The sequence below is a fragment of the Myotis yumanensis genome, unplaced genomic scaffold (genome assembly GCF_028538775.1).
Source record: "Myotis yumanensis isolate MYYU_CA2020_CCGP unplaced genomic scaffold, mMyoYum1.0.hap1 SCAF_2, whole genome shotgun sequence".
Lineage (NCBI taxonomy): Eukaryota > Metazoa > Chordata > Mammalia > Chiroptera > Vespertilionidae > Myotis > Myotis yumanensis.
Window position 1 is genome coordinate 210,437,401 of NW_027223753.1, and position 25,249 is coordinate 210,462,649.

The window sequence follows — 25,249 nt, forward strand, 5'->3', positions numbered from 1 at the left end:
TCACCACACACACCACCACCATCACCACCACCACACAACACACACCATCATACCCCACATACCCCACACACAACACACCACACCACATACCATATACACACCACACACCATACACACACCACACACCATACACACACCACTCACCACACACACAACACACCACACCACATACCATATACACACCACACACCATACACACACCACACACCATACACACACCACTCACCACACACACCACCACATACACACACACATACCACGCACACCACACACACACCTTGCCTGGGCTCTTTTGCAGACAGGACCCTGCTGGCCCAGCCCCCAGATGTTCTGGAACCCTGCCCGACGACCAGCCCGACCAGCCCGCAGGCAGTGCCAGGGTGCTGGGGAGTGGAGGCCAGAACGGAGCCCAGGCTGGCCCGGCAGCAGGGCCCCAAGGTGCTCAAGGTCCCAGTGGAGATCTGGGCTTAAATTGCAGAGCACCTGGTGGCTATTTTTAGTGCTGGTGACTCCCCTCCTCCCCTTCCCTCCCCCCTACCCCCATCCCCACCCCTGGCCCTCCCAGCACACAGCTGGGCAGCGAGCCCAGGAAGGTGGGCACAGCTTTACCTGGCCCTGTATTAAAGCCCAAGGCCAGGCGGCCCTCCAGGTCCAAGGGAGAAGGCAGGCCTGCAGCAGGTAGAGCCGCCAGTGGCCTCTGGATCTCCTCACCTACCTTGCACCAGCGTCCCCCTCTGGTCAATCTGGAACACTGTGCTTGCCCACAGCCGCGGGAGCATGGGGGCCAGCGTGGAGACACCCACGGGGAACTCGGGGTCCTGCACCGTCACTCTGAGCTTCGCCACCACGCTCCCGGCCTGGAGGGACACGATCTGCAGCCTCAGCTTCCCCCGTTTGCACAGGTCCGACACCGCCGGCGGGAAGGCACTTTCAACCTGGCCAGGGAGAGGCGACAGCCCGTGTGAGAGCCAATTTCCCATCAGTATCTTTAAACCGCCAAGCAGGCCCAGGTGTGGCTGCAGACGGGGCACAGGACCCATGTGTCCCCTCCAGGACCAAGAAGAGGCACTCAGCAACCAACCTCTTGGGGCAAGCAAAGGTCCCCCAGCTCACTGCACCCCAACCGGGCTTCCCCTGGGACAGCAGACCGGGCGTTGGTGAGGACAGGCAGTGACCGCTATAGTCCGGCTCTCTGTCATGGAGCATGAGAGATGCAGTGCCCTCTGGGTGCTCTGAACATCGGTGTGGAGGCAAATTGTGTGAGAGAGAGACAAGGGGGCTGCTGGATTGACGGATGGATGGATTGACTGACCAAGGGGGCCCCAAGGAACAAGCTCATGGCTGCTTGGCACTGTCCCCCACTTATAGGGCTGTCTCCCCCAGGCAGAGCCAGGGGCTCAGGGCCAGCCCTGCCAGAGCCAGGGAGACAGCAGCCTTGCCCCCCTGCTCCTGCCACACCATTCCTGCACACACGCCAAGCCCAGTGCAAAGCAGAACGGCTTCTCTCAGAAAGTTCAAAAACCAATTTTTCCTGTAGGTGACTGCGGAGAGACAGCCCTCCTCTGGTCTCTCGCATTTCTACACATTTTGCAAGCAGAAGCAGAAGCCATAACTGCCCTTTTGTTCCAGAATATCGTTCCAAGACGTTTGTATGATGAACAGCCTTAGGGGAGAGAGATCATGGCGCAAAAAGGGCAGATTTGTTCCCTGTCGGAGAGAATAAAGGTAATGTCTCCTTACGGAGTAAGGTTTAGTCAGGGTTGCTCACAGCCCCGTTACAAAGGTTCGGGCTCCGCAAGCTTGGGGATTCCCTGCTGTGATGCAGACCTACTGCGTGCATCACCCACCTGGGCCCTTCTGAGTCACCCCTGTGGGTCCCAAGGGCAGAGGGGGAACTGGCCCCAGCACGACGCTCACACTGCCTGCTGGGCTGGACAAAGCCCTCTGTCTCTAACCCAGGCATCTCGTGTCTTCTGCCAGCACCCGGGCAACAGGAAGAGGCTAACTTATTCGTTTGCAGGGAGGGTAAAATCTTAGCCCTTTCATGGTTCTTGACTGTTTATCAAGTCACTTCTTTCCTGGTCCTCCCAGGCTGGGTGCTCATGTGCCCCTTTAGCCACAGGGGGATGGATGCCTGGTCCCTGCTTAGCGTCCCGATGAAGCGCTCCCAAGTGGGAAGACCGAGCCCCCAGATCCCAGGGAGAAAGTTCGACAGGAAACCCAGCTGTAGGATCAAGTGGTGTAGACCAGTGGTCGGCAAACTGCAGCTCGGCAAACCGCGGCTCACAAGCCACATGCAGCTCTTTGGCCCCTTGAGTGTGGCTCTTCCACAAAATACCGACTTCTGCGCATGAGCCATGAAGTTTCAATCGCACTGTACGTGCGCGCCCACACATGGTATTTTGTGGAAGAGCCACAATCAAGGAGCCAAAGAGCCGCATGTGGCTCACGAGCCGCGGTTTGCTGACCACGGGTGTAGACCATTTGAATCCAAAACACGTATTTCAAAGACGGTTTGGCTCCAAATCTAGATTAAGTCCCCCATAAACAAGGAGGGGGGAGTATTTGAGCAACGGCTTATGTGGGCTCCTCGCTCGGAACATCAGGGACAGCTCGCCGCGCCCGCCCTTGGCTTTACCTCCTGAAGCAGCTGCCGGGAGAAGTCCCGGAACTCGGGGCTGCCACGGTCCAGCAGCGGCTCGGTCACGGTGCGGTTCAGGATCCTCACCGTGACTCCAAACACACGGGCCTCTGAGACAGACAATCGTGCACATTAGCTGAAGCCCAGTGACCCAGCATCCCACGGTTTTCTGTCAACCCTTTCCATAAAGCCTGTGCTTTGAGGGAAATTTTTAAAAAATAGATCAAGTCCTGCACCACCCAGGTTCCACCGTGACCAGGCCAAGGGGGGCTCGAACCATGGAGCCGGGCAGGAGTCAGCCACCTGGCGGAGTCGTGTGGCCACGCCAGCTGCCTTCGGACGCCAGAATTCCCCGTTCATTCCTACCCGTGTGTGTTTGGGGAAAAGTTCTCTCCTGGCACTGACACAGTGGGCGGGGCATGCCCTTGAAACATGCACCATGTGGGAAATGAAGTGCACCTTCTGCAGGTTTCGCATGGCGCTCAGGTCCTGGTTTGGGGAAGTTACACACTCAGCCCTGAGGGGTTAAGTGTCACAGAAGGTCTTTCAATGCCTGCAGGACGCAGGGAGGGGAGCGAGGGAGCCCATGATGGCCGTGACCCCCAGGCATTGCTCAGAGGACACGGAGCGCCCACTGCCCCACTGGGACGGTGGGCCAAGCCCATGCCTGCCCCTGCCTGGTTAGAAGAAGAGCCACAGTTTGAGTTACCGGGGCAACAGAATCGGGATAGAAAGACCAGCTCACAGGTAACACACGGTGTTCAGACGAGGGCCTCACCGGTTCTGACGGTCAGCGTGGCGGTGACATTGGCCCTGCAGGCCTGGTAGCTGGTCTTCACCCAGTACAGCACCCCGGCCTCCAGCCCCGTCACCTCCAGGGTCGTCGCCTGGGTCCTGGCGCTCCTGAGCGGCTCCTCGCCCCTGGAAACCTGCACGTGGAAGGTGCGGTTCTGGGTGGAATTTAAACCCCAGGACACTTGAAAGCTGCTGCTGGTGACATTGAGGATCATGTAGTCTGTGATGGGAGGGCCGTCTGTGAACACACAGAAAGAGAAGAATCAGAGGACGTCAGAGAGAAGCAGCAGAAGCAAAGTCCACAAGTAGGTCCCCTCAAACAAAAACGTTTCTGCACAGCAAAGGAAACCACCCACGAGACGAAAAGGCAACCTAGGGAATGGGAGAAGATATTTGCAAATCACACATCTGGTAAGGGGTTAGCATCCAAAATATGTATGAAACTCATACAACTCAACAGCAAAAGAAAAACCAAAAACAACAACAAAAAAAACCCCAAATAATCTAATTACAAAATGGGCAAAAAATCTGAGTACACATTTCCCCAAAGAAGACATATAGATGGCCAACGAGCCTGTAAAAAGACGCTCAGCATCGCTCATCATCAGGGAGATGCGATCAAAACCGCAATGAGCTATCACCTCACACCTGTCAGAATGGCTGTCATCAAAAAGACAAGAGGTAAGTGCTGGCGAGGGTGTGGGGACAAAAGGGAACCCGTGCACTGTTGGTGCAGCCACTGCGGGAAACGGTACAGAAGTTCCTCAAAGAACTAAGACTATAGAGCCGCCACATGATCCAGCAAGCCCACTTCTGGGTACTTTCCCAAAGGAAATGAAAGCACTGTCTCCAAGCAATGTGTGCGCCTCAGCGTTCACTGCAGCATTGTTCACAAGAGCCAAGACATGGAAATGACCTAAGCTGTCGCTGCAGCTGTGGCCATTATGGTGTGTCATGGGCTGAACTGCATCCCCCGGTACTCACAGGGTGAAGTCTGAACTCCCAGTGCATCAGGATGTGACAGTAGTAGGAGACAGGTCTTTAAACAGGTAACTAAGTTAAAGTTAGGCAATTAGGGTGGGCCCTACTCCAATCTGACTGTGTCCTTTTTTAAAAAAATATGTTTTGCCAGAACCGGTTTGGCTCAGTGGATAGAGCATCGGCCTGCGGACTGGAGGGTCCCAGGTTCGATTCCGGTCAAGGGCATGTACCTGGGTTGCAGGCACCTCCCCAGTGGGAGATGTGCAGGAGGCAGCTGATCGATGTTTCTCTCTCATCGATGTTTCTAACTCTCTATCTCTCTCCCTTCCTCTCTGTAAAAAATCAATAAAATATATTTTTTAAAAAATATATGTTTTGATTGGTTTCAGAGAGAGGAAAGGAGAGGGAAAGAGAGTTAGAAACATCAATGATAAGAGAGAATCATTGACTGGCTGCCTCCTGCACGCCCCTTACTGGGGATCGAGCCCACAACCCAGGCATGTGCCCTGACCCGGAATCAAACTGTGACCTCCTGGTTCAAAGGTCCATGCTCAACCACTGAGCCACACCAGCCAGGCTGACTATGTTCTTTTAAGAAGGAGAGCCAGATTCAGGAACCAGGCTTCTTACATTTTCATATGAAAATCCATGTATTGGGAAGCAAAACTCTAATATAACACTTTAGCATGTAATCTATAATAATAAAAGGGTAATATGCTAATTAGACCAGACATCTTCTGGATGTCATTCCAGATGTCCTTACTGACAAAGCCAGGGCCAGAGGGAAGCCAGACCAGGTCCCAGGTGCCTGTGGGAGGCCAGAGGAGGGAAGCCTGGGTCCCGGGTGCCAAAGGGAAGCCAGTGCCTGCAGCCGGGGGGAAGGAAGGCCTACTCTTGCACAAATTTTCGTGCATCGGGCCTCTAGTATTCTAATAAAATAATTAACATACTTTTATATTCAAATATAATTAATCTCTGTTTTTGAAGGAAAATCCTGGCATACAACAGGCACCTAAGGAATATGAATTATGTAAAAAGTAGTTTAGCCCTCAGTCTAGGCACAATAATTCTTACATCAGAATCTGAGTGCTAAAATAAAGCAAGTCATGAGGTTTTTTAAAAACCCTTTGGCAAACCCATAGTAAAAAGACACAGTTCAGAAGTGACTAAAGTTTCCCAGAGCCCTTCATGAAAGGCTTCATAAAGCATGTTTTCTAGGATCATGAAAAAAATTCCATCTTTCCAGACAAATGTGTATGTTTCCTTTCAGTAAAAAAAATAAAATAAAATAAAAACCAGTGTAATTCAACCCATTTTCCTTTTTGCCTTGGCTGCCAAGAGGCTCAAAATCAAGGTTAGTGCCTCACCCTAGTCCTATGACTCAGCCCTGCTGTGTCTTCCTCCAACGAGCACGGAGCTGCCTCTATACATGGGGGTGCCCCGTGGGTGCGTGCTCCCCCCCTGCGAGCCCCTGTGGATCCCCCTCAAAGCAGGTGGAGATAAATCACAGTGAGCCCAGCCCTCCCTCCCTGCCTTACTTGGATGGGACTGGGGACCTCCACCTAAACTCTCACTGTGCCCTGACAACGCTGCCAGGAGGGGAGGTAGAGAGTGGCTGAGGAAGACACATCTGTCCTTTTCAGACTTCTGCCCTCCAGAACTGTGAGAGAATACATTACTGCTCTTTTAGTCTTTTTTTTAAAAAAATAAAAATAAATTTGATCACCTCCTTTTGCTTTTCTTTTTACCTTTTTTCTGCCGGTTGACACCACCAGGTGTGTGGCCCTTGGTTACAACAGCCACAGGAAACGAATCCACCTCCCAGCCTTCTTTAACGAGTTTTCAAGGCAGCTGTTGGCTGGACAGCCACTTGGAAAATTGTTCGTGTTGCTGCAGAATCAGCCAGCTCCTGCCACACTCGGCCAAAGCCCTCTGCTGTAATCAGAGCTCGAGGCCTGTTAAACTGGACATGACGCCTCTGCCCCTCGTGCTCGAACCTGATTTTAGTCCTTCGTTAGCCAGGACACCTGCTCTTGCGGCCCTTTAGCTTTTTGACGACCCTCTTATAACGAGGCCCTTGAAAATAGCACCCAACCCCTGAGCCTGTGTGACCCGAGGACACTGCTGCCGTGTGCCTCCCCGACCTTCGTGTGGGAACGTAACCTTTATCTCAGTGAGCACATTGGAGTCCCTGTGTCCCTGGGTCTGGGCCTCGTTTCTTTGGGGCAGCCCTGACCCGCCTCTGGGGAAGCAGGAAGGAGCCTGCCGGGATGCTGCCTTTCCCAGGGTACCCCGGTCAGGCTGCTCCTCTTTTCCCCGGGGCCTGTCACCCTGAGACCTGACCCCGTAAAGGTAGAAATGCTGAGGATGCGAGCCAAGAGCTTGAGCATTCAGTTAGGGATATGGGGTCTTGGCTCGGTGAGCGGCCTGCCAGCCTGGCCGCTCTGGAGCGGGCAAGCCTGCCCTGGTCAAGCACGCGTCCAGGAGACGGTTCTTTATGGTGCTGACCAGCTATTCGGCTCCAGCGGAGAAGGGGACCGTGGCGGACGGAGTTAGGAGGGTCCTAGAACAGTTCCACCCCGTCCGAAAAGCAGAGCGTGTTCCTGGAACGTCACATGCCAACCAGGCAACATTTCCTACAGTCTCTGTTTTGTGCAAGAATCCAGCTGCCCCGTGTGTCATTAATCGAATGACTAATTTCACAAGAAAAGCATGTGAAATTTGTGCTGTATTTTCCACGGGTTTGTACCTCTAAACCGTTCCAGCAGATTGCTCATTTATATTAGCTTTTAAATTTAAACCATGTGCTGCTTCCCTTAGCAATATGCAATTGGAATTCACTCTCTTTCGGAGCTGGCAACGCTGGGTTCGCCTTTCCTGCCCGGTGGGGAGTGAAGCCGGGCAGGGCAGCTTTCCCTTCACCTGTGGGACAGCCCTTTATCTGGACGGAACCTTGTAACTCAGTGTCCGGGAAGCATGGCAAAGTCTGGCTGACAATATCCCTAACTATAAATAGAGCCTAATGTCTTTTTCAGATTACTGACCAGAGTATTTTCAAGAACTAATTCCAGTCTTCTATTCTCAGTGACGGACAGGACTCTCCCCCCAGAGGCCACAGTGAAGATCCAGGGTGGTCTGCAAGGGAGTCTGTGCAGGCCCAGTTGTACGTGGAGGGCACGCACAGTTCTAATTAGACCCGCATAGTGGAGGAGTGCCCTGTTGCTACAGGTGGGCTGGTGTGTTCACCACTCAACACTCAGAGATCCTAGGAACAGCCACCATTCAAACCTCCCTCTTCATTCACTAATATTAGATACTAGAGGCCCGGTGCATGAATTCATGCACAGATGGGGTCCCTCCTGGCCAATCAGGGCCATCTCACCCAGTCCCAATCTGGGCCAATCGGGGCCTGCCGGCTTGGGGGAGAGACTACAGGAGGTTGGCTGGCCGTGGGAGGTTGGCTGTGGGAGTGCACTGAGCACCAGGGGGCAGCTCCTGCATTGAGCATCTGCCCCCTGGTGCTCAGTGCACGTCATAGCTACTGGCCAGTCTCTGATCGTCTGGTCATAATGGTTGCTTAGGCTTTTATATATATATATATAGATGTGTTGAGTGTCCACTATTTGCCAAGTACAGGACTCACTGGCAGTGATCAGGAGACCTGCCTGGTGGAGCTTCATCCTGAAAGAGGTAGAACATTCCAGTGATGAAGACTGACCCTCCAGGTCCTCCCCGCGTCATCCCGCAGCCTCCACCCACACCCCTCCATGGCAAAGCGGGAAGAGTCAGCAAGGACCCTGCGCTCATTATCCCATTGAGCTCTGGGTCACCTGAGGAAACAGTCCACAGCCCTAGAACCCTGGTCAGCTCCCGATCCTCCACATGAATGGGGGAGGAAAGGGCACGGCCACCGGGTGGCACCACGCTGTGCGAGGGCAGCCTTGGGGGATGCACCGTGGGGCAGTTGCCTGGCAGGGTTGTTCTAAGGATTAAATAAGGTGATGCTGTAAAGGTGCTTATTGCAGAGCCCGCGTGACTTACGTGCTAAGCAGCTCTTGACTGTGTTACTATGAACTGTTCCATTCCTTTAAAGGGGATAGGACATGCGGATTAAATGAAGTGATTCAAACGTGAGTATGACAGTATTCTCCATAACCGCTTCACACTGCTAATGGAAGTCCTAGATTCTATAGCAGAATGTTGGAAGCCACCTTAATGCCCCCCATGAGGCAAATAGCTAGGACATTATATCACTGCTATACGCCATCACTATTACTCAACCATCGAAATTAGGATGATGAAGACCAGGTTGCTTCTTGGAAGCCTTTACAAGACATAATGGTGAGTGAAGAAAGCAGAATACAAAACTGCACGCATAGCAGGATTGAAATAGGGTAGAAAACCTGGAAGAGAAGAGGGAAAAAGAAAACTGTTTGCTGGCGCGCTGAGACTGGGGGTGACTTATCTTTCCGCTGTTGCTAGAATGTAATAAATCAGATTCTGCAATAACAAGAGAAAGTTTTAGTGGCCAAATTGAATAAGCAGTATCTGCTCTAGGCTGAACTCTGAGAGAGGTACCGAGTCCATGGAGCCCCATCCTGCAGTCTCCTGTCCCACTAACGCCCTGTCTGTGGTTTGCGCCCAGTTGTCCTGGGAGGCCTGGTGTTTGTCTAGCAGACACACCTCCCCGCCACACCCACTACCTCGCCACCAGCCACCTGCTTCCGGGACCCTGCCTGCACTTTCCTGCCTTGCCCCAAGCCACTTGCACTGGGATAAGTTGCTCCATCTAATAGGAAACCCCACCACAACAGGTTTGACCCCCATGAGGTGGACCCTTTATGTAGGAAACATCTATGGTACCTCAGGCCCAGGACTCTTCATTGTCTTTGCTTTCCCATCACTAGTGTCTGAGCCTTATCCTCAAGGTCACCCTGTGGCTCAGATGGCCAAGGGGCCTCAGCCATCATAATCCTGTGCTCAGCCTGGTCTTAGCAGGGCCTATAACCATTAAGCAGTCTTCCTCGTTCCCATGGAAACTTCTGCCGTGTCTCATTGGCTAAGACAAGTCACATGGCCACCCTGCCGGCAAGAGAGGTAGGGAAACCTAGTGTCTTCAACTAACATTTCCACACAAAACGCAATCTAACTTCTGTCACTAAGGAAGGAAAGAGTGGATTTGTGGTCTGCCGTGACTCCTCTAGTCTGTTCTTCACCCAGCATAGCAGGCACCGCACCTGGCGCATTACAGGAACTCAGTAAATGTGTCCTATAAGTGAATGAATGAATGCTCGCTAACTGGCCCCTTCCTGTCCAGCTCACCGTCCAGCTGCACCTGCAGCCTCACTCACCTGCAGACAGCCCTACAGGCTGTGGCCACCGAGCTTCTCCTGACCACACGCTGGCCACCAGAGCAGCTGCAGGTGACCGTCATCCCAGCTGGGGAAGCCCTGGTGAGAGGGGAGACGTCCAAGAGCAGCTTCCCAGAAGAGAGAAAGCTTGACTGGGCGCCGTAGCTGCAAGAACCAACCAGGGTCTCTCCCATCAGCACACGAGCCTGCTCTGGCATCAGCCATCTTCCATCTTCCAGAAAGGCCCTCCTGGGAGTCTGCCCTTCCTCCAGGCCCTGTACCTCCTCCTTGTAAACACTCCTGAGACTGTCTTTCCTACTGTTCTTCCCATCTCACTCTGTCTCTTTGCAAGCCCCTCCTCCTGTACTGACTTCTAAATAGCGGGGTTCCTCAGCCCCAGGCACCAGGCCCCCCTTCCGGACCCCCAGCCATGCTCATAGTGAAATGCTACCTGGACGCTGATGACCCCAGATTCCTGTATGCAGCTCAGCCCCCTCTGAGCTCCAGCACCCAATATGCAGCTCAGTCAGCATCCTGGCCTCTCCACTCAATTTCAACCCCTTCTCAATTTAAACAATTATTGTTAAAAATAATAATGACAACCCTAGTCTTCCCCCAACTCATTCAGGTATTGCCATCTATTACACTGTTCGGCCAAAACATCTGCATGCTGCCTCATTTCTCTCTTTCTCTTTTACATTTAATTAATCAGTAATCCCAGAGATGGTCCAGGTTACTCCTGGGCCCAGTGTAAGTATTAATGAGGCCCCTTCACTCTCAGTGTCCTGATTTAAACAATAAATTACACAGGCATCCTACTCATATGCATCACGCCTGCCTAGCATCTGGCATGCTCTCCACCGAGTTTCCTGAGAGCAGAAATGACGATTTACTCATATGTGTTTCTATTACCAGCATCTCGCAGACTGGTTCAATTGAAGAAAGAAGGTGAGAATAGCCGGGTATGAGAGCCAGAACAATCTACAGAACCAGGGGACTTCTCTCTGCCCATGAGCCAGCTGTTCATCTTTGCGAGAAGAGAGGATCACTGTGGCCCACGGTCCATCTGAAAAGGTTCCTTAGCCAAAACCTGTGACATCTTACCTTCACACGTGCCTTCCAGCTTCTCGGGAGACGAGGCCGGCGCTTCTGGGTGGCGGACACACTGGTATGAGCCCTCCGTGTTTAAACACAGTTCCCTTCCAGAGCAGGCGTTGAGTTCCTCATGCAAACATTCATTCACATCTATGAAAAAGAAGAGCAGGTGAGTGGCACCCACTGGTCATTCTCACTAGCCTCCCAGTGTGTGTCCTCTGAGCTGAGGAGTGGACGGGGCAGTGGGCCCCGGTGTATCAGAAAGCCTGCAGAGCAGCTGGCCCGCGTCTCAGGACACGTGCCGCCCTCGCCTGCAGCCGTCACCTGCGCTTGGGTGGCTGCGGTCGCCTGAGCCAATCGCTTTGGGGCTGTATTGAGTCTGAGGGTCATGAGATGATGGGTCCAAGCATCCTACCTGAGAACTGGTCTGGTGGATGGGCTCCTTTCTGGACTGAGAAAGGGACAGAGCAGCCCCTGCATTCAGAGGTGACCTGTCCCTCACAGCTGGGTCCTTCCCTCTCCTACCGACAGAAACCATCTCAGAACACACAAGGCTACCCTGCGACCAGGATAAAGTGAGACAGAACCATGCCTCTGCCAGACACACACAAAAAAAGACCACCTTGTTACCCACAGAATGTCACACTCACCCCTTGGGCAAAAGGAGTGGCTCTTAGTTTTTTTTACTAATTGTAGCTTATCTTCGGGCAAATTTGCTCCTCTTGTTGAGATACCCAATCATAGCATCCCCACTTTCTGACAGCATCCAATCTAGAACAAAGCCCTGGATCAAAGCTACACACACACACACACACACACACACAAAGTACCCCACCTAGTCAAAGCCCACATCCCATAACAGATTCTCCCACCTGCCCCCTCCTGCCCCAAGCCCATGGCCTGCCTTCGCTCCCTCCCTCCAGTGCTACCCCAATCTGTTCACCTTCAGGTGCGTTCCTGTCTCCGGCTGGGGGCCTTCACAGACCACCAGGCACTTCTCTTATTGGCACGAGTGGGTTTGGTCCTCAAGCACATGTGTGGATTTTCAGGGGAATTAAAGATCCAGGGCCTGGCATCCTTGTGTGTGACCTTCACTGTCCTAGGAGGAGCTTCCCACAGCAGCAGCCACCCTCCCAGGGGAGCAGGGGACTCAGGTCCTCCTGTCCTGGGACAGGACGTGCTGCTGGCGCTGTGGGCGCGCTCACACCCCACCCTGGCTCCTTCCACGTCCCACGGCCGCTGAGCCAGAGGCCATGTGGTCCACAGCCCAAAGCATTTACTGCCTGACACTTTCCAAGTGTTTGCTAACCCCTGATATAGACCAAAGGAAAAAAGGAAAAGAAAAAGAAGGAAACACCAGGTCATTTCTTCCAGACACAAGTCCACATCTGTGCGCTTCACCAAATCCAACTTTGTACGAGTTCTGCTGACAAAGCCTCTGGGTACAAGGATGTCCTTGGTGAGGGTGGGGAAGAGGCAAGAAGGGGAAGTGTAGGAACCTGAGAACTGAAGGCAGAAATCCTGGCATGTTCTGGGTTCTGTTCACCAGCACCCACCTGGATGGAAGGAGAAACCCGGGAGTGGGAGCGGGTGGCGGGGACACAGTTTAACTTGGTTTGGACCAGATGGGCTAACGTGGGCCAGCCCGCCCTCACCTGCCGGATTATTTTTCCACTCCCTCCCCCCACCCCGCCCCCTGCCCCAAAGAGAGGACCAAGGGAAAGCACACCTTGCACCTGGATGTTGATCACCTCATAGACACGCTTCACGATGCCGTCCAACACTGTGGACACGTTGGCCACAGGCACCGGCCACGGCAGGCCCAGCAGCAGCCGAGACACTGTGGTCGAGGTGTCCCCACAGGCCGAGTGCAGGTGATAGACGGCGGCGTCCATCGGCCGCAGGGCACTGGTCACCTGTGAAGCCAGAGGAAAGTGCCCCATCAGACTGACAGGGAGACGGAGGCCCGGAGAATTTAAGTTAATTGCACATGCGCCATTCTGGTCTGCAGAAGAGAACCCCTACGGTAGTTTATTTCTGTCATCAGCCCAGTGAAAGCCTGCAAACCAGATTATAAATACTTCTGCAACGCTGGTTGCCATGGGCTGAATAGTGGCCACCCACCCACCCCCACATCCTTATGTTAAAGTCCTACCCCCAGGACTTCAGAATGGGCCCTTATTTGGACATAGGATCTCAGTGGATGTAATCAGATTAGGATGAGGTCATTCGAATGAGCCTTTGCCCAGTGTGATTGGTGTCCTTACACAGAGAAGAGATCTGGACACAGAGACAGACACCGATAGAGGGAAACGCTGTGGGGACACAGGGAGAAGACAGCCACCTACAAGCCACGGAGAGGGGCCTGGGAGGCACCCTTCCCTCACAGCCTCGGAAGGAGCAGCCCTGCCCACACCTCGATCTCAGGCCTCCAGACCCGTGGGACCCTAAGTGTCTGTTACGTAAGCCCCCCAGTCTGTGGCGCTCTGTCACAGCCACCCCGGAAAAAACACCCGTCAGCCCCCGGGACCCGAGATCCCCATCCTCACAGCTCATGACAGAGGGTTATATCAGGAATTAGAGAACCGGACGTCAAGCCATGTCTCATGTTGCACATCTGACTTTTTTAGCTTTCGTGACCCCTTTTCTCATTTCATCCGAATCCTTTTTGCTCCAGCCTGATATCTCTTTAAGCTCTTTCCATGCACTGTTTAAACCTCACAGCCACTGTCTCCAACAGGATTATGACCATTTCTAGTTCAAGGAAGTGGTATCTAAGGCACAGAGAGGTTAAGTAACTTGCCCAAGGCCACACAGCTGATGAGTGGCAGCACCGGGATTTGAACCCAGGCAGTCTGGCTCCTGAGCCATGCTCTCACTGGCTGTTTGGGCCATCTTCTTACCTGTGCTAGCTGGGCCATCTTCTCCTCCAGCTGGGGCAGGTAAGGAGGTTTCTGGGGGATGGTGACCTTTCAGGATGCCTCTCAAGTCGCTTTACTGGACAGCCCAGAGCAAGGTAAGTGTGTGTGCCACCTGTTCTGTGGGAAAGGGACCCAAGTCCGGGTCTACCCCCTCTCCGTCACCCATGGGACACATCTGTGGGATCTGAAGGTCAGGCAAAACCAACCACAGAGTGTGTGGGGCCCAGTGCAGAAGCAAAATTGAGGGCCTTGCTCAAAAATCTGAAGCATCACAAGAGGCAACGCCAGAGCATTAAACACAGTGTGGGACCTTCTGAGCCTGGGCTCACTCCAGGGGACACGGGCCCATGTGGCCCTGAAGGCAGTCCACACCCTGGAGAGACCTCCATCCGTGAGGATAGGCAATGGCCCGGCCACCGCCGGGTAAAGTCATCCTGGCTGGAAGGTTCTGCAGCGTCAGCAAGTGTGAGCTGTGTCTGCAGCAGGAACAGGTTGCCCCTCAGGGGACATGTGGCCTTGTTCAGAGACATGTGTGGCTGTCACAGCTAGGCATGCGTCTGGGTGCGTGTGCAGAGAGGCCAGGCATGCTGTGCAATCCCATGATGACAGGCGGCCCCCACCACAGAGCCATCCAGCCCCCGACAGCGATAGTGCCGGGTAAAGGTCCCCATCCAGCACTTTCCAGCACACTGGGGATCGAGGGGGAAGCGAGTGAGGGCACAGCTCTGGGGCCCAGGCTGTCTACACTGGGCAGCCTTTGGTTTAAGCAACAGCTCGGTAGAAGATGAGGGGTTCTGTGTTCTACCCCATGATGGTGTACGGCTTCAACGCCATGTGTGTCAAACTTCAAACTACACACTTTGGGGTGTGCCCTTTGTTGCACATAAATCACACCTCTTTGAAGCTTTGTTTTTAAATTAGGAATTGACATCTGCTTCAGAGCCGGGCATTCTCAGTTCACTGGTGGAACCCCTCCCCGACCCCTGGTTTGCGCTGGCGCCAGCAGGGCGGCCTGCGGGCTCGCCCGCCCCTCACCCACCATGGAGTGCAGCAGCCGCATGTGATCCAGCAGCCTGGCGTCCACCTGCTGGAGTTCCCCGAAGTCCATCTTCACCAGGACGGTCACGTTGTACCAGGAATGCCCCGAAGTCCCCTCTGGAGCTGCGGGGGCCACAGGCTGATGAGCTACAGGCCCAGGGCCAGGTGGGGCCACCAGAGGCCCTGGGCTGAGAAGGGGGACAGGAGGCCTGGGAGGCAGGAGCTGGCCCGTCTGCATTCACCCTCCTGCGGGAGGGGGGCTGCCGCTGGCCGGCACGGGACACCTCCCCCGCCTCCTGTCCCACACGTCTCTGACATTGTAACATTTGTAATCTTATATATACCACATACTATACTTTTGGAGATATGTATACTAGACAATAATGTGTGTAATATGTATTTTATAGGATATGTATACTGTGATATATAGTAAAATAGCATAATTAATATATGTGCTATATAATACTTTACATTATTTATACTATACTAATACTAGACTATATTATAACATATAATGTATATGATATTTTCTTTTTCTTTTTTAATCCTCACCAGAGGATATGTTTTTTTTTTTATTGATTTTGAGAGAGAGAGGGAGAGAGAGAGAGAGAGGAACATTGATGTGAGAAAGAAACATCCATCGGTTACCTCCCATGTTCGCCCCAACTGGGGATCAAACCCATGGCCTAGGCGTTTGCCTTGCCCAGCACATACTTAGGTTATGGAATCAAACCTGCGACCTTTTGGTGATCGGACAACATTCCAGCCAACTGAACCACCCAGCCAGGGCAATGAGTATGATATTATTTATCCTTAGCTCTGAACCTTAACCAACCCGTTCTCCTGGGGGCAGCCACGGTCAAGACCAGAACCTTCCAGACCAGACCGGCATGTCCTGAGGGCTGGGCCACGGGCCTGCCAGGCAGGCGCTATGAGCAGGATTTCGGGCCCCTGTGGCGTTTCAGGAGCAGCTACCAGACAGGCCGCTTCCAATAAGTGCCACCTGCCCGGGGACTCTAGGGCGCCCCAGGCAACTGGGGAAACGGGTCACTGCTCTGCCAGGAAGGCCTGTGAGCGCTCCTCCCCCTCCTTCCCCTGAGGCGTCAGTGTCAGAGACATTGCAGAGCCGTTGCATTGAGTGGGAGTGGGATGTGCCCGCACACAGCTGTGGACTCCCCGTGAATCATGACCTTGGCTGAGGTTCCTGGAAATCACTCCCCTCCCCACCCCACCCCCCGACCTTCACCAGATCGGGACCGGGCCCCTCACCGGGCGCCTGCTTTGCTGCAGGTCTCAGTCCTACCTTGGGGTGCAGGAGCCACACAGCGGTGGCCCCACGAAAAGGAACAGCATTTCTGAAGTCCAGGGCAGTCGGCGTCCAGGGTACACGGCGCGGTGGATGCTCCCCGCCCCTCCTGCGGGCAGACGCCGGGTCTTGATGCAAACTCCCCGGACCGATTCAGGGCTGGGGGAGAGCAATTAGCGGTTAATGGTGTCGGCAATAAAAACCAGGTGAGCCGCTCAGGCCGCACCTCCAGGTGCCTCCGAAGCTCATTCCCTCTGTGGGCCGAGGGGAGCACAGGGCAGCCGCTCGAGGGCGACGGCCAGGTCTGGGCAGCGCCATTCTGATGTCTAAAGTCCTGGAGAAATTGCCACACAGGGACTGGCTTTGGGGACATAAAAAATGGGCAAGTGGTGCCACCCAGAGAGCCACTGGGACAGAAGTTCCAGCGTCCCTGTGCGCCCAAAACCAAGGACTGCTTTCTCCCCATCCTCAAAGCCAATGCCTTACAGTTAGGGAGACATGAGACTAAATGTGAGGTGGCTCCTGGGACAGAAAAATGACATGAGGAGGAAAAACAGGGAAATCCAAATAGTGTGCAGTGGAATGAACAACAATGCACCAACGTGGGTTGCTTCGTGGGGACGTGTATACAATGGTGACACAAGACACTAACACAGGGGACCCTGTTGACGGGTATGGGGAACTCTACCACCTTTGCAACTTGTCTGTCGATCTAAACTATTCTAAGCTAAAAGGTTTACTTAAGTGAAAAGAAAGTATAGGCCACCAAGAAAAAACAGCAGCCAAGAATGGTTGTCAATCACAACAGACGTGTTTTCCAGTTCGAGTTCACCTTGACCTGACCGCTGTGGGGACTCCCTTCCTCCCTCCCCACAGGGCTGGTGCTCGCAGAGAGTCCGAGAGTACAGTCAACAATCCCAACTTGGTAGAAACTCAGAAATCCGCTTTTCTTTCCACTGTCTCATTACGGACAATGAAACAGGACTGCTCCGTGCCTGGCAACCCAAGGTCAGTCACGGTGCTAGGGGACGACCCACAGAGGTTTCTGTCTGAGCGGCAGCACCGAGGCCACCTGGGCTCAGAAATGTGATCCTTCTGGAATGTCATTCCCACTCCCACCACCTTCCCAGGCGAACTCCTTCCCCAAAGGGGCCCTGGTCTCAACCTGGGGGACGGGGAGTTTGGGGTAGTCTCTGGGAGCAGTGGGGTCCTTCTGCCACAATGATGGGCTTGTGGTGAAGGCAGGCTGAGGGGAAGCCATAGTGTCACTGCAGTTGGCTAGCAGCGGCTAAGATGCTCAGTTCGTGCCACACCCAGCTGTGTGTAGCGGTGTTTGCACCAATGGACACTCATGGCAGCATTATGTACAATAATGAACACTTGGAAGCAGCTTGATGTGAAATGGTGGGAGATTGCTACATGCTGATACATCCATGTGAGGTAATGCCATGTGCCGTTGAATCATGCTGCAGGACAGTATTTATTGACATGAAACGTGGCCCAAATACACTGCCAAATGGTAAAAGCATGTTACAGAAAAATCTCAAACAGGGTGACCTCCCTTTCGTAAAAAGCCCACCCTGAATGGAGATAGAGGAGAATGTTCACAGTGGCTCTGCTTTGGGGAGCAGGGCAGCTTACTGGTGATGTCCCTGTGATCTCTTCTGTGTCCCAGATTTTCTGCATGGTGTGTGCATTCTTTGTTTTGATGACAGCACAAAGATACATTTAAAAAAAAATAATGTCTGAGTTATCATTGCCTTCCAAAAGCTGGGTTTCTAGAAATTGAAAGCCATTTAGACCGAAAGGCATGTCACTGTGTTCTCATAACGCTCTTCCCTTTTTAGTGAATCGGCTGTTGAGTGGGAGGGGAAAGGAGGAACCTTGTCTGAGTCTCCCTGCTGCCTAGAGATGAGACCTGGGAGCTGAGAGCCCTGGGTTGCCAAGACACAAGTCTCCCCAGGCCCAGGGGGACCTGGAGGCCCACCTGTCCTCCCCATGTGCCCAGGCTGTCCCCATAGCTACCACATCCAGGGGCTGGCCTCTGGCCCAACCTGTGCAACGCAACCAGTGGGTCGGGGCATCCCTTACAGAGACTGAATCTCTTCAGTTTCCAAAGAGCTAGCCTGTTGCTAGGCTGCTCCGAATGAGCTCTAATCGAACAGTCAGGCTCTGAAGAAGGAGCTTTAGGAGGAGGAGGAGGCTGTGTTGCCAATGCCCCTGGTGTAAATGCTTCCACCACGGGCAGTTCCAGCTGCCAATGCGCTGGCCCTGAGGTGCTCAGCTAGTCCCCCCTATGCCCCCACTCTCCTTATTCCAGCCACACCTCTACTGTAACTCCCCAGAGCAGCCCTGCCCATGGGACTCTCACCTGGTGAGCTTCTAATTAAAGGTGCTAACACTTTAAAAGTGGGGTTGATATCCCATGAGAGTCATTTCCTGGTGGCTGGTTTGCTTCGGGGAAGAAAGAGGAGAGGCAGGTGGTGGGGGAGGAGCCCCAGCCCTCCCTGCCTCCTCTCCTTTGGGACTTGACTTGTTCAGCTCAGCAGGGCAACAGCCCTTACAGAAAGGTCACCCTGTGGTGGGCGGGGCTGGTGTGACTTGGCCAATCCTGGACCCTCCTCCAGACCATTGGACCTGTGACCTCACTAGCCCCGACCACAGCCAGCAGGTTTTGACCTGTGTGGCCTTCACAGGTGAAGACAAATAGAGCAGGGCCACACCTGCCTTTTTTTCCCTGGATTCTGATGCTCCATACCAAGGTTCATGGGCCCCAAGATCTCCACAAAGAATGGAACCCCCACCCCCCAGGAAGAGAGGGGCTCCCAGGGCATGGGCAAGCAGCCCAGCTGGCCACCCCTTCGCGCATGTGCCCTTGAAGGCACGGAGAGAGGAGAGGGGGCAGGTGTCAGCACAGGAAGAGACTCCTACCCAGCACCTGGGGGGGATCTCCAGGGGACAGCCCCGCCCTCCCTTCAGCACCCCTTTAGAGAACCAATGGGAATGTGCAACTGGCTCTAAGCCATCGCCCTGAGGTCGGCTGCCCTATCTGGTTTTTATTGGTGGTGGCAGTGTTTGTGACAATGGTTTCATTTGAAGACACAGCCCTGAGCCGTCAGGACATCCCTGTGCCTGGTCCTCTGAGCAGGTCCGTGGAAAATGGCATCCTTGTCCCTGGGAGATTCGTCTTTGTTTCCAGAGTTTCCACATGGCTCGTGGACTCATATTTGTAATTACAGTAAAAAGATACATCTCAATAAAGTGATGTCTGAGTTATCGCTGCATTCCTAACGCTGAATTTAAAGATAAAATTTAAAGTCACTTAGACTGAAAGAAATATCGTACGTGCCCTCAATGCTTTTCCCGTTTTAAGGCCTTGGTTGCTGAGTTGTGTAGGGGACCTGAGGGAGGAGGCTCGGCATGACTCAGCATGCCAAGCCCACGCAGCCTTCGGCAGGTCTACAGGACACAGGCTACATCCTGTGGCCCCTGCGGTGTGGTGGCCACGCCTTAGCCTCGGGCCCAGGATGGGTCAAGTGGGATCCCCTCTCAGACCCGACTTCTGCACCCTGGAGATGGAAGCCCTCACAACTCAGGGTGACCCCGTTGGCACTCACTGAAGTCACACCCTTCCCACTTCCCCTCCATGACGGATGGGGACAGAGGTACCTCTGACTGCTCAGAAACTCACTTGAGATCTGGTATTGACTCAGATGTAACAATCACCACTACCCACACACACTCACATCTGCACCCTTTCCCCTGGAAGAGGTCTTCTGGAAAGTTCCCTTTCCACGGAGAGGCTGAGCCCTGAACCCCAACACAGCACAGCCCACCTGGCCCAGCACACTCGCACTGGTCACCCTGGTAACCGCCCCGAGAATCTTCCAAACCACACCGAGGAAGTAAGAGGACTTGGGACCTCTGAGCAGTTAGGGGGTACTGAGGGGACCCCTTCCATCTCTTTCACATATTGGAGTTCAGATTAGGATTTCAGATTTCAAACAGGGATCCATTACCACTTTTAAAAAGAAAAGGTGACTGCAACATTGGTTCTCAAATTCAGCTATGGGTCAGTAGCTTGGGGAGCTTCAAAAACATCCCACCGCCCAAGCTATGCCCCAGGCCAAGTCCATCACAATTTCCAAGGGCAGGACCCGGGCAGCTGTGATTTTAAAGCTGCCCAGGGGCCTTCGGTGTGCAGTGAGGTCTGGGTGCCATGGCTCCTGAGCAAAGGTTCTCAAACCAGAACCCCGGGCCGGCAGCATCAGCACCACCTGGGACCTTGTACTTCACCCCAACCCGCTGGATCCAAAGCCGGGGGTGGGCCAGTGATGTGTGCTTGGGCAAGCCCTTCACACGATCCTATGCTCAAGGTTAGGAACCAGCGTTTCAGAAAGAGCTAGTAGGTTCAGGGCTAGTGGATGTGATCAGTAACGATCCCAAGACTCATCAGGATGCCCAGGGAGAAGGAAGTGGGGGGGGTGGCCCACAGCCCACCCACAGCCCTGGACTCACGCAGGACGCAGTAGAGGCCCAGCTGCTCGTAGCCCTGGCAGCAGTCGGTCACATTCCTGGACTCAGGGACGTCCACGGCCAGGTATCGGGTCTTGTAAATGGTCTTGGGGCACCGCCTCCATGGGATCCACCCGCCGCAGGGAGCGTAGGTCACATGGGACATGCGGACGGCCTCCACTTTCTGGACATTTTGGGTCACGCTGTAGTTGCACAGCTGGTAGCTCAGCAAGGACAGGCCTTTGTCTACGAGGGAGCAGGGAGGATGCAGGAGGCAAAGAAAGAACAAACACCAGAGTCAGATCGATGTGAGGGGTTATCTGGCTTCTGCAGAAGCGAGTGAAACAAGATCTCTGCATTCAGGTCCCCTCGGAATCTGCCCACCAGCCCACTGAGAAGTCAGTGCAGCAGCGGAAACTCAAAGGGATAAAGTGTAAACAAAGACCTGTCCCCTGAGAGACCAGACCCTCCTCTACAGAACATGGAGCAGCCACAAGGCCGAGCCGCGCTGTGCCCAGACCCAGGTACACAGGAGGGAGACACGGCGGAGTCAGACTTCTAGGGCTCAGGGCCCCATTTTCAGCTTCATGCTCTGTGATCCTGCAGCCAGGAGAATCTTGTGCATGTCTCAATCTCCATGAGCCACAGTTTGTCACAAGAGAAGTGCATCAGTAACAATTCGCACAATAACTATACACTAAAGGCCTACTATGCACCAGGCTCAGAGAGCAATCACACCCTTTTAAGGAATGAGATGGAAGATAAGTAAAGAGAAATCTCAAACACACGTGAGGAATCATAGATGGTCAAGTGCCATCTGACTGTTACTGTCGTCATTGAGAGATGAGGGCATGGTGCCCGCTGTAGGATGACACGGGGCTCTGTGCCCATGGCCCCTTCATCAGCATGATCACTCAAGGCTCTGACCCTGTGGTGCCCACTACCATCTCCAGTCCTGTGCCTCTTTGTCATGGACACCGTGGTCTTGGGGCATCCCATCTGCCCAGGGAGCTTTTGTTGTTTCACGTAGCAGGGACTGTTATGAGCTGAACTGTGTCCTGCACCCAGCCAAAGTTCATATGCTGAAGTCCTCACTCCCAGTACTTTAGAATGTGACCTTATTTATAAATAGGGGTTTTGCAGATACAGTTAGTTAAGGTGAGGTTATATTGTAGTAGGGTGGCCCCCATCCAATAGGACAGGAGAAATTTGGACACAGAGACAGGAATGGGCCCAGGGAGAAGGCCACATGAAGATGAAGGCAGAGACCCAGGTGATACTCTACCAGCCAAGTAGCCCCAAAAGGGCCAGCAACCAGCAGGAGCTGGGGAGAGGGTGGGGCAGGGTTTCTCTCACAGCCAACAGGAGGAACTAGTTCTGCTGACACCTTGATCTTAGACTTCTGGCCTCTAGAACTGTGAGGAAATAAATTTCCACTGTTTTAGTTCCCAGCCTGTGGCACTTCCTCCAGGCAGCCCCAGGGAACTCAGGTCGCCAGCCCCAGGGAGTTCACGCCGCCAGCATGGGGCTCTATGAATGCAAGGTCTGAATATACTTTTCACTTTCAGATTCTCAACCTCTGAGCGCCAAGCTCTATGAGACTGTGCAGCCAATGGGTAGGCGCTCCATTTGATAGTGTACAACCCTCAGGGAGAAGCTGGGTTTCTGGAGAGGAACTCAGGGATGGCGGCATAAATCATCTTCATCCCCAGCAACAGGCAGCATCCCTGGACGGTCTGCCTCACAACAGCGCCCAAGTGTGCAGACAGCGAGACGCAGGGGGCTAGCAATCCCCGGGAAGAAATGGACTGAGCCGGCCCTTGGCCTGGGCTGGTGGGAGAGCCTGAAGCCTTACTCTGGGGTGAATGCAGTGCTGACTTACCCCAACCCAGAGCGAGCCCACCCCACAGCCATGGGAACCACTGGCTGCCTCCTGATCACCTTTGGGGGTGGCAGGGCCTCTGGGAGTGGAGACACCTGCTGCCCGTCTCCGCCAAAAGGGTGGGCGACAGTAAGCTTTGGGAAGGGATGGGAGGCCCCTTGGTAGGTGGGTGGGGCAGGAGAAGTCAGCCTCTGAGACCAAGGTCACTTAGCCCAGAGCTTAGAGGTGACTTGGGTGAGGGGCTAGGGACAATGGCTGCCGTGAAAGTGATCAACTAATAGGACAAGGCACAAGGACTACCTGCATGGAGAATTCGGCAAGGTGGACCTGGATCTTGTTTTTCTCGTCTTCACCCGAGACAAGATGCCAACCTTCATTAGTGGTTGGCACCTCGTCCTTATCTCCAGAGAGTCACCGGTCCCAGCTGATCATGGCAAGGTCCCAGCTGGTCATTAGCACACATGCCACATGCACACACATCTCCTGTGAAGCTGCACTTGGGAGCGACTTGTTTGGTTCTGTTGTTTACATTCTCCCAGAGGCCACCGGGTCCTCTCCAAGCCCGGCTGCTCAGCAGAGCCCGGAGTAGACACCCCTTTAACAGATCCTGCCATTCAATAAATACCTTTGGCCCTAACAAGTTTGGCTCAGTGGCTAGAGCGTCGGCCTGCGGACTGAAGGGTCCCAGGTTTGATTCCGGTCAAGGGCATGTACCTTGGTTGCGGGCACATCCCCAGTGGGAGGTGTGCAGGAGGCAGCTGATCAATGTTTCTCTCTCATCGATGTTTCTAACTCTCTATCCCTCTCCCTTCCTCTCTGTAAAAAAATCAATAAAATATATTTAAAAAATAAAAGTAAATCCCTTTGAGAGCCATCAGCGTGGGAGCCGGGGGTCCTGGGCTCTAGTCTCAGAGACGGGACCTCTTCGTGCTCCAGAGCCTGGGCCCTGGGGTCAGAGGACCAAGTGCACACCAGCTTCACAATCACCAGCTGGGTGGTTCGGAGCCTGCTTCATGCCCTCCAGTGCCCCAGTCTTGTCACTTGTAAAGCACTAGCTATGCCCTGGGTTGTAGGATTAACCGAATGAATGCCTGCAAAGGCTGTACCCAGCACCTAAGACCAAGTAGATGGAGACTCTGAGCATCACTGAGCTCCTGTCCCCGGGTCCTCACATGCACCATGAGGGGTCAGGCAACACCTCCCAGGTCTCCTCTAGCTCTGCGTTAGTCCCGCTCCTTCTGGGCTGAGCTGCGTGGTTCACACGTTAAACCCATTCCAAAGGGGAAATCGAGTAAGAACATCCACAACTAAACCAAAATCCTCTTATGAGTCAAAAACTTTACACTAGAACAAACTGAAGTTGATTATGGGAACAGAATGGACCTGTTTGAGTTCCCAGCTGAATGAGACAGATTTCAGGAGGGCAATGATTTAAGGGTTTCCGATCTCAATTCTTTGAAATCTGGGGCTTCAGAAATCAATGTTTTTTAGCAGCTGACCCTGTGCCTGGCAAAGGCTTTGGACAGGTGCCCCGACTCAGCTCCTCACTCCCCGGTGGGCCACCTCGGTCCTCACTTACCACTGAGGAAATGGGGGGCTGGCAGGGCCCAAGGTGAGGGTCAGCTGGACGGAGAGCCCACTTCAGGGCTCCCTGTCAGGGTCCCTCGTGGAAGCCACCCTCCGCCGGCTGTGTGGCCTTGGGCGAGGTCCCGACCCCCTGGGCCTCCGTCTCCTCTGTAAGTCGAGGACCCAAGGCTCGGAGACCTCATCTGCACCTCCTCTCAGGGTGGCCTGTGGCTCTGCGTCCCCCACCACCGGTGGGAATGCACAGTCTCAGATCCCAACCATTGACTCAGAATCTGCATTTGAACCAAGGCCCCCAGGGGATTCAGAGGCACTCATGCCACCTCTTTTGTGGCTGCAAGAAAGTTTGGTGAGAAGAACAGATGCTACCCTCTCCAAGCAGACGCATCCGCCTGCCCAGCTCTCAGCGGGGTTGCCCGTACTCATGGAGACCCTCCCCCAGGGAGCTCCCTCCTCTGGCATCACCTACACTGTGAAGCCGGGACCCCTCACCTGTGAAGCCGCTGGCCTGGCTGGAGCCCACGGCGCTGAGCAGAGGCAGCAGGGCCAGCCCGAGTGTCCGGAGCATGGTGGGGCAGTGGCGGCGGCTCTGGGCCTCTCCTGAGCAGAAGCACAAAGGGGCCTGGGCCGCTGGGCTGGAGAGAGGGCCCTTCTGCTCCCTGTGCCGCCAACAGTGGCAATGGCTTCAGAGGATGCGCTCCCAGGGAGCAGTCCCTTATGCCTTCTCATTAGCGCCTGCCGCTGCCACGGCCGCGTCCCCGGGGGCGCCTGCATGTCACAGCCCATTCTCCCTCCAGGCTGACGGCATCTTTGAGGAAAGGCGAGTACCCACCCGCCAGGCTGCATCGCTGGGTCCCATCTCGTTGTTACGCAGGAAACACATTTCAGACCCGAATCTGACTCCCTCCAGCAAGTACAAAGTACTCTCTGAAGCTTATCATTGCGAACTGGCAGCAGACAACAGCGTCAAATCAAAGTGGTCCATCAGATTCAGAAAAGCATCCTTCCCACAAGCGAACAGTACAGATCAAAGCCCTGAAAACGGCCCTCACCTTAACCCAGTGATGGCTCCGGAGGACCGGCCTGGGCCAGGACACTGTGGTCCCAGAGGTGCTCATCCCCAGTCAGGATTTAACATGG

At 54.1% G+C, this 25,249-nt stretch overlaps 1 protein-coding gene across 1 annotated transcript in view; it reads right to left on the reverse strand.

Moving 5' to 3' along the window:
- UMODL1 (uromodulin like 1) overlaps positions 1 to 24,677 on the reverse strand; it is a 53,502-nt gene extending 28,825 nt beyond the window's left edge. Inside the window, exons 1-9 of the mRNA XM_070403674.1 lie at positions 24,602 to 24,677; positions 20,647 to 20,889; positions 16,126 to 16,287; positions 14,824 to 14,945; positions 12,593 to 12,779; positions 10,873 to 11,013; positions 3,420 to 3,674; positions 2,639 to 2,751; positions 716 to 935 (exon numbers count right to left, since the gene is read on the reverse strand). Of these exons, the coding sequence (XP_070259775.1) occupies positions 716 to 935; positions 2,639 to 2,751; positions 3,420 to 3,674; positions 10,873 to 11,013; positions 12,593 to 12,779; positions 14,824 to 14,945; positions 16,126 to 16,287; positions 20,647 to 20,889; positions 24,602 to 24,677 (1,519 nt within the window). The remainder of the gene's footprint in view (positions 1 to 715; positions 936 to 2,638; positions 2,752 to 3,419; positions 3,675 to 10,872; positions 11,014 to 12,592; positions 12,780 to 14,823; positions 14,946 to 16,125; positions 16,288 to 20,646; positions 20,890 to 24,601) is intronic.
- Positions 24,678 to 25,249: the final 572 nt, after the last annotated feature.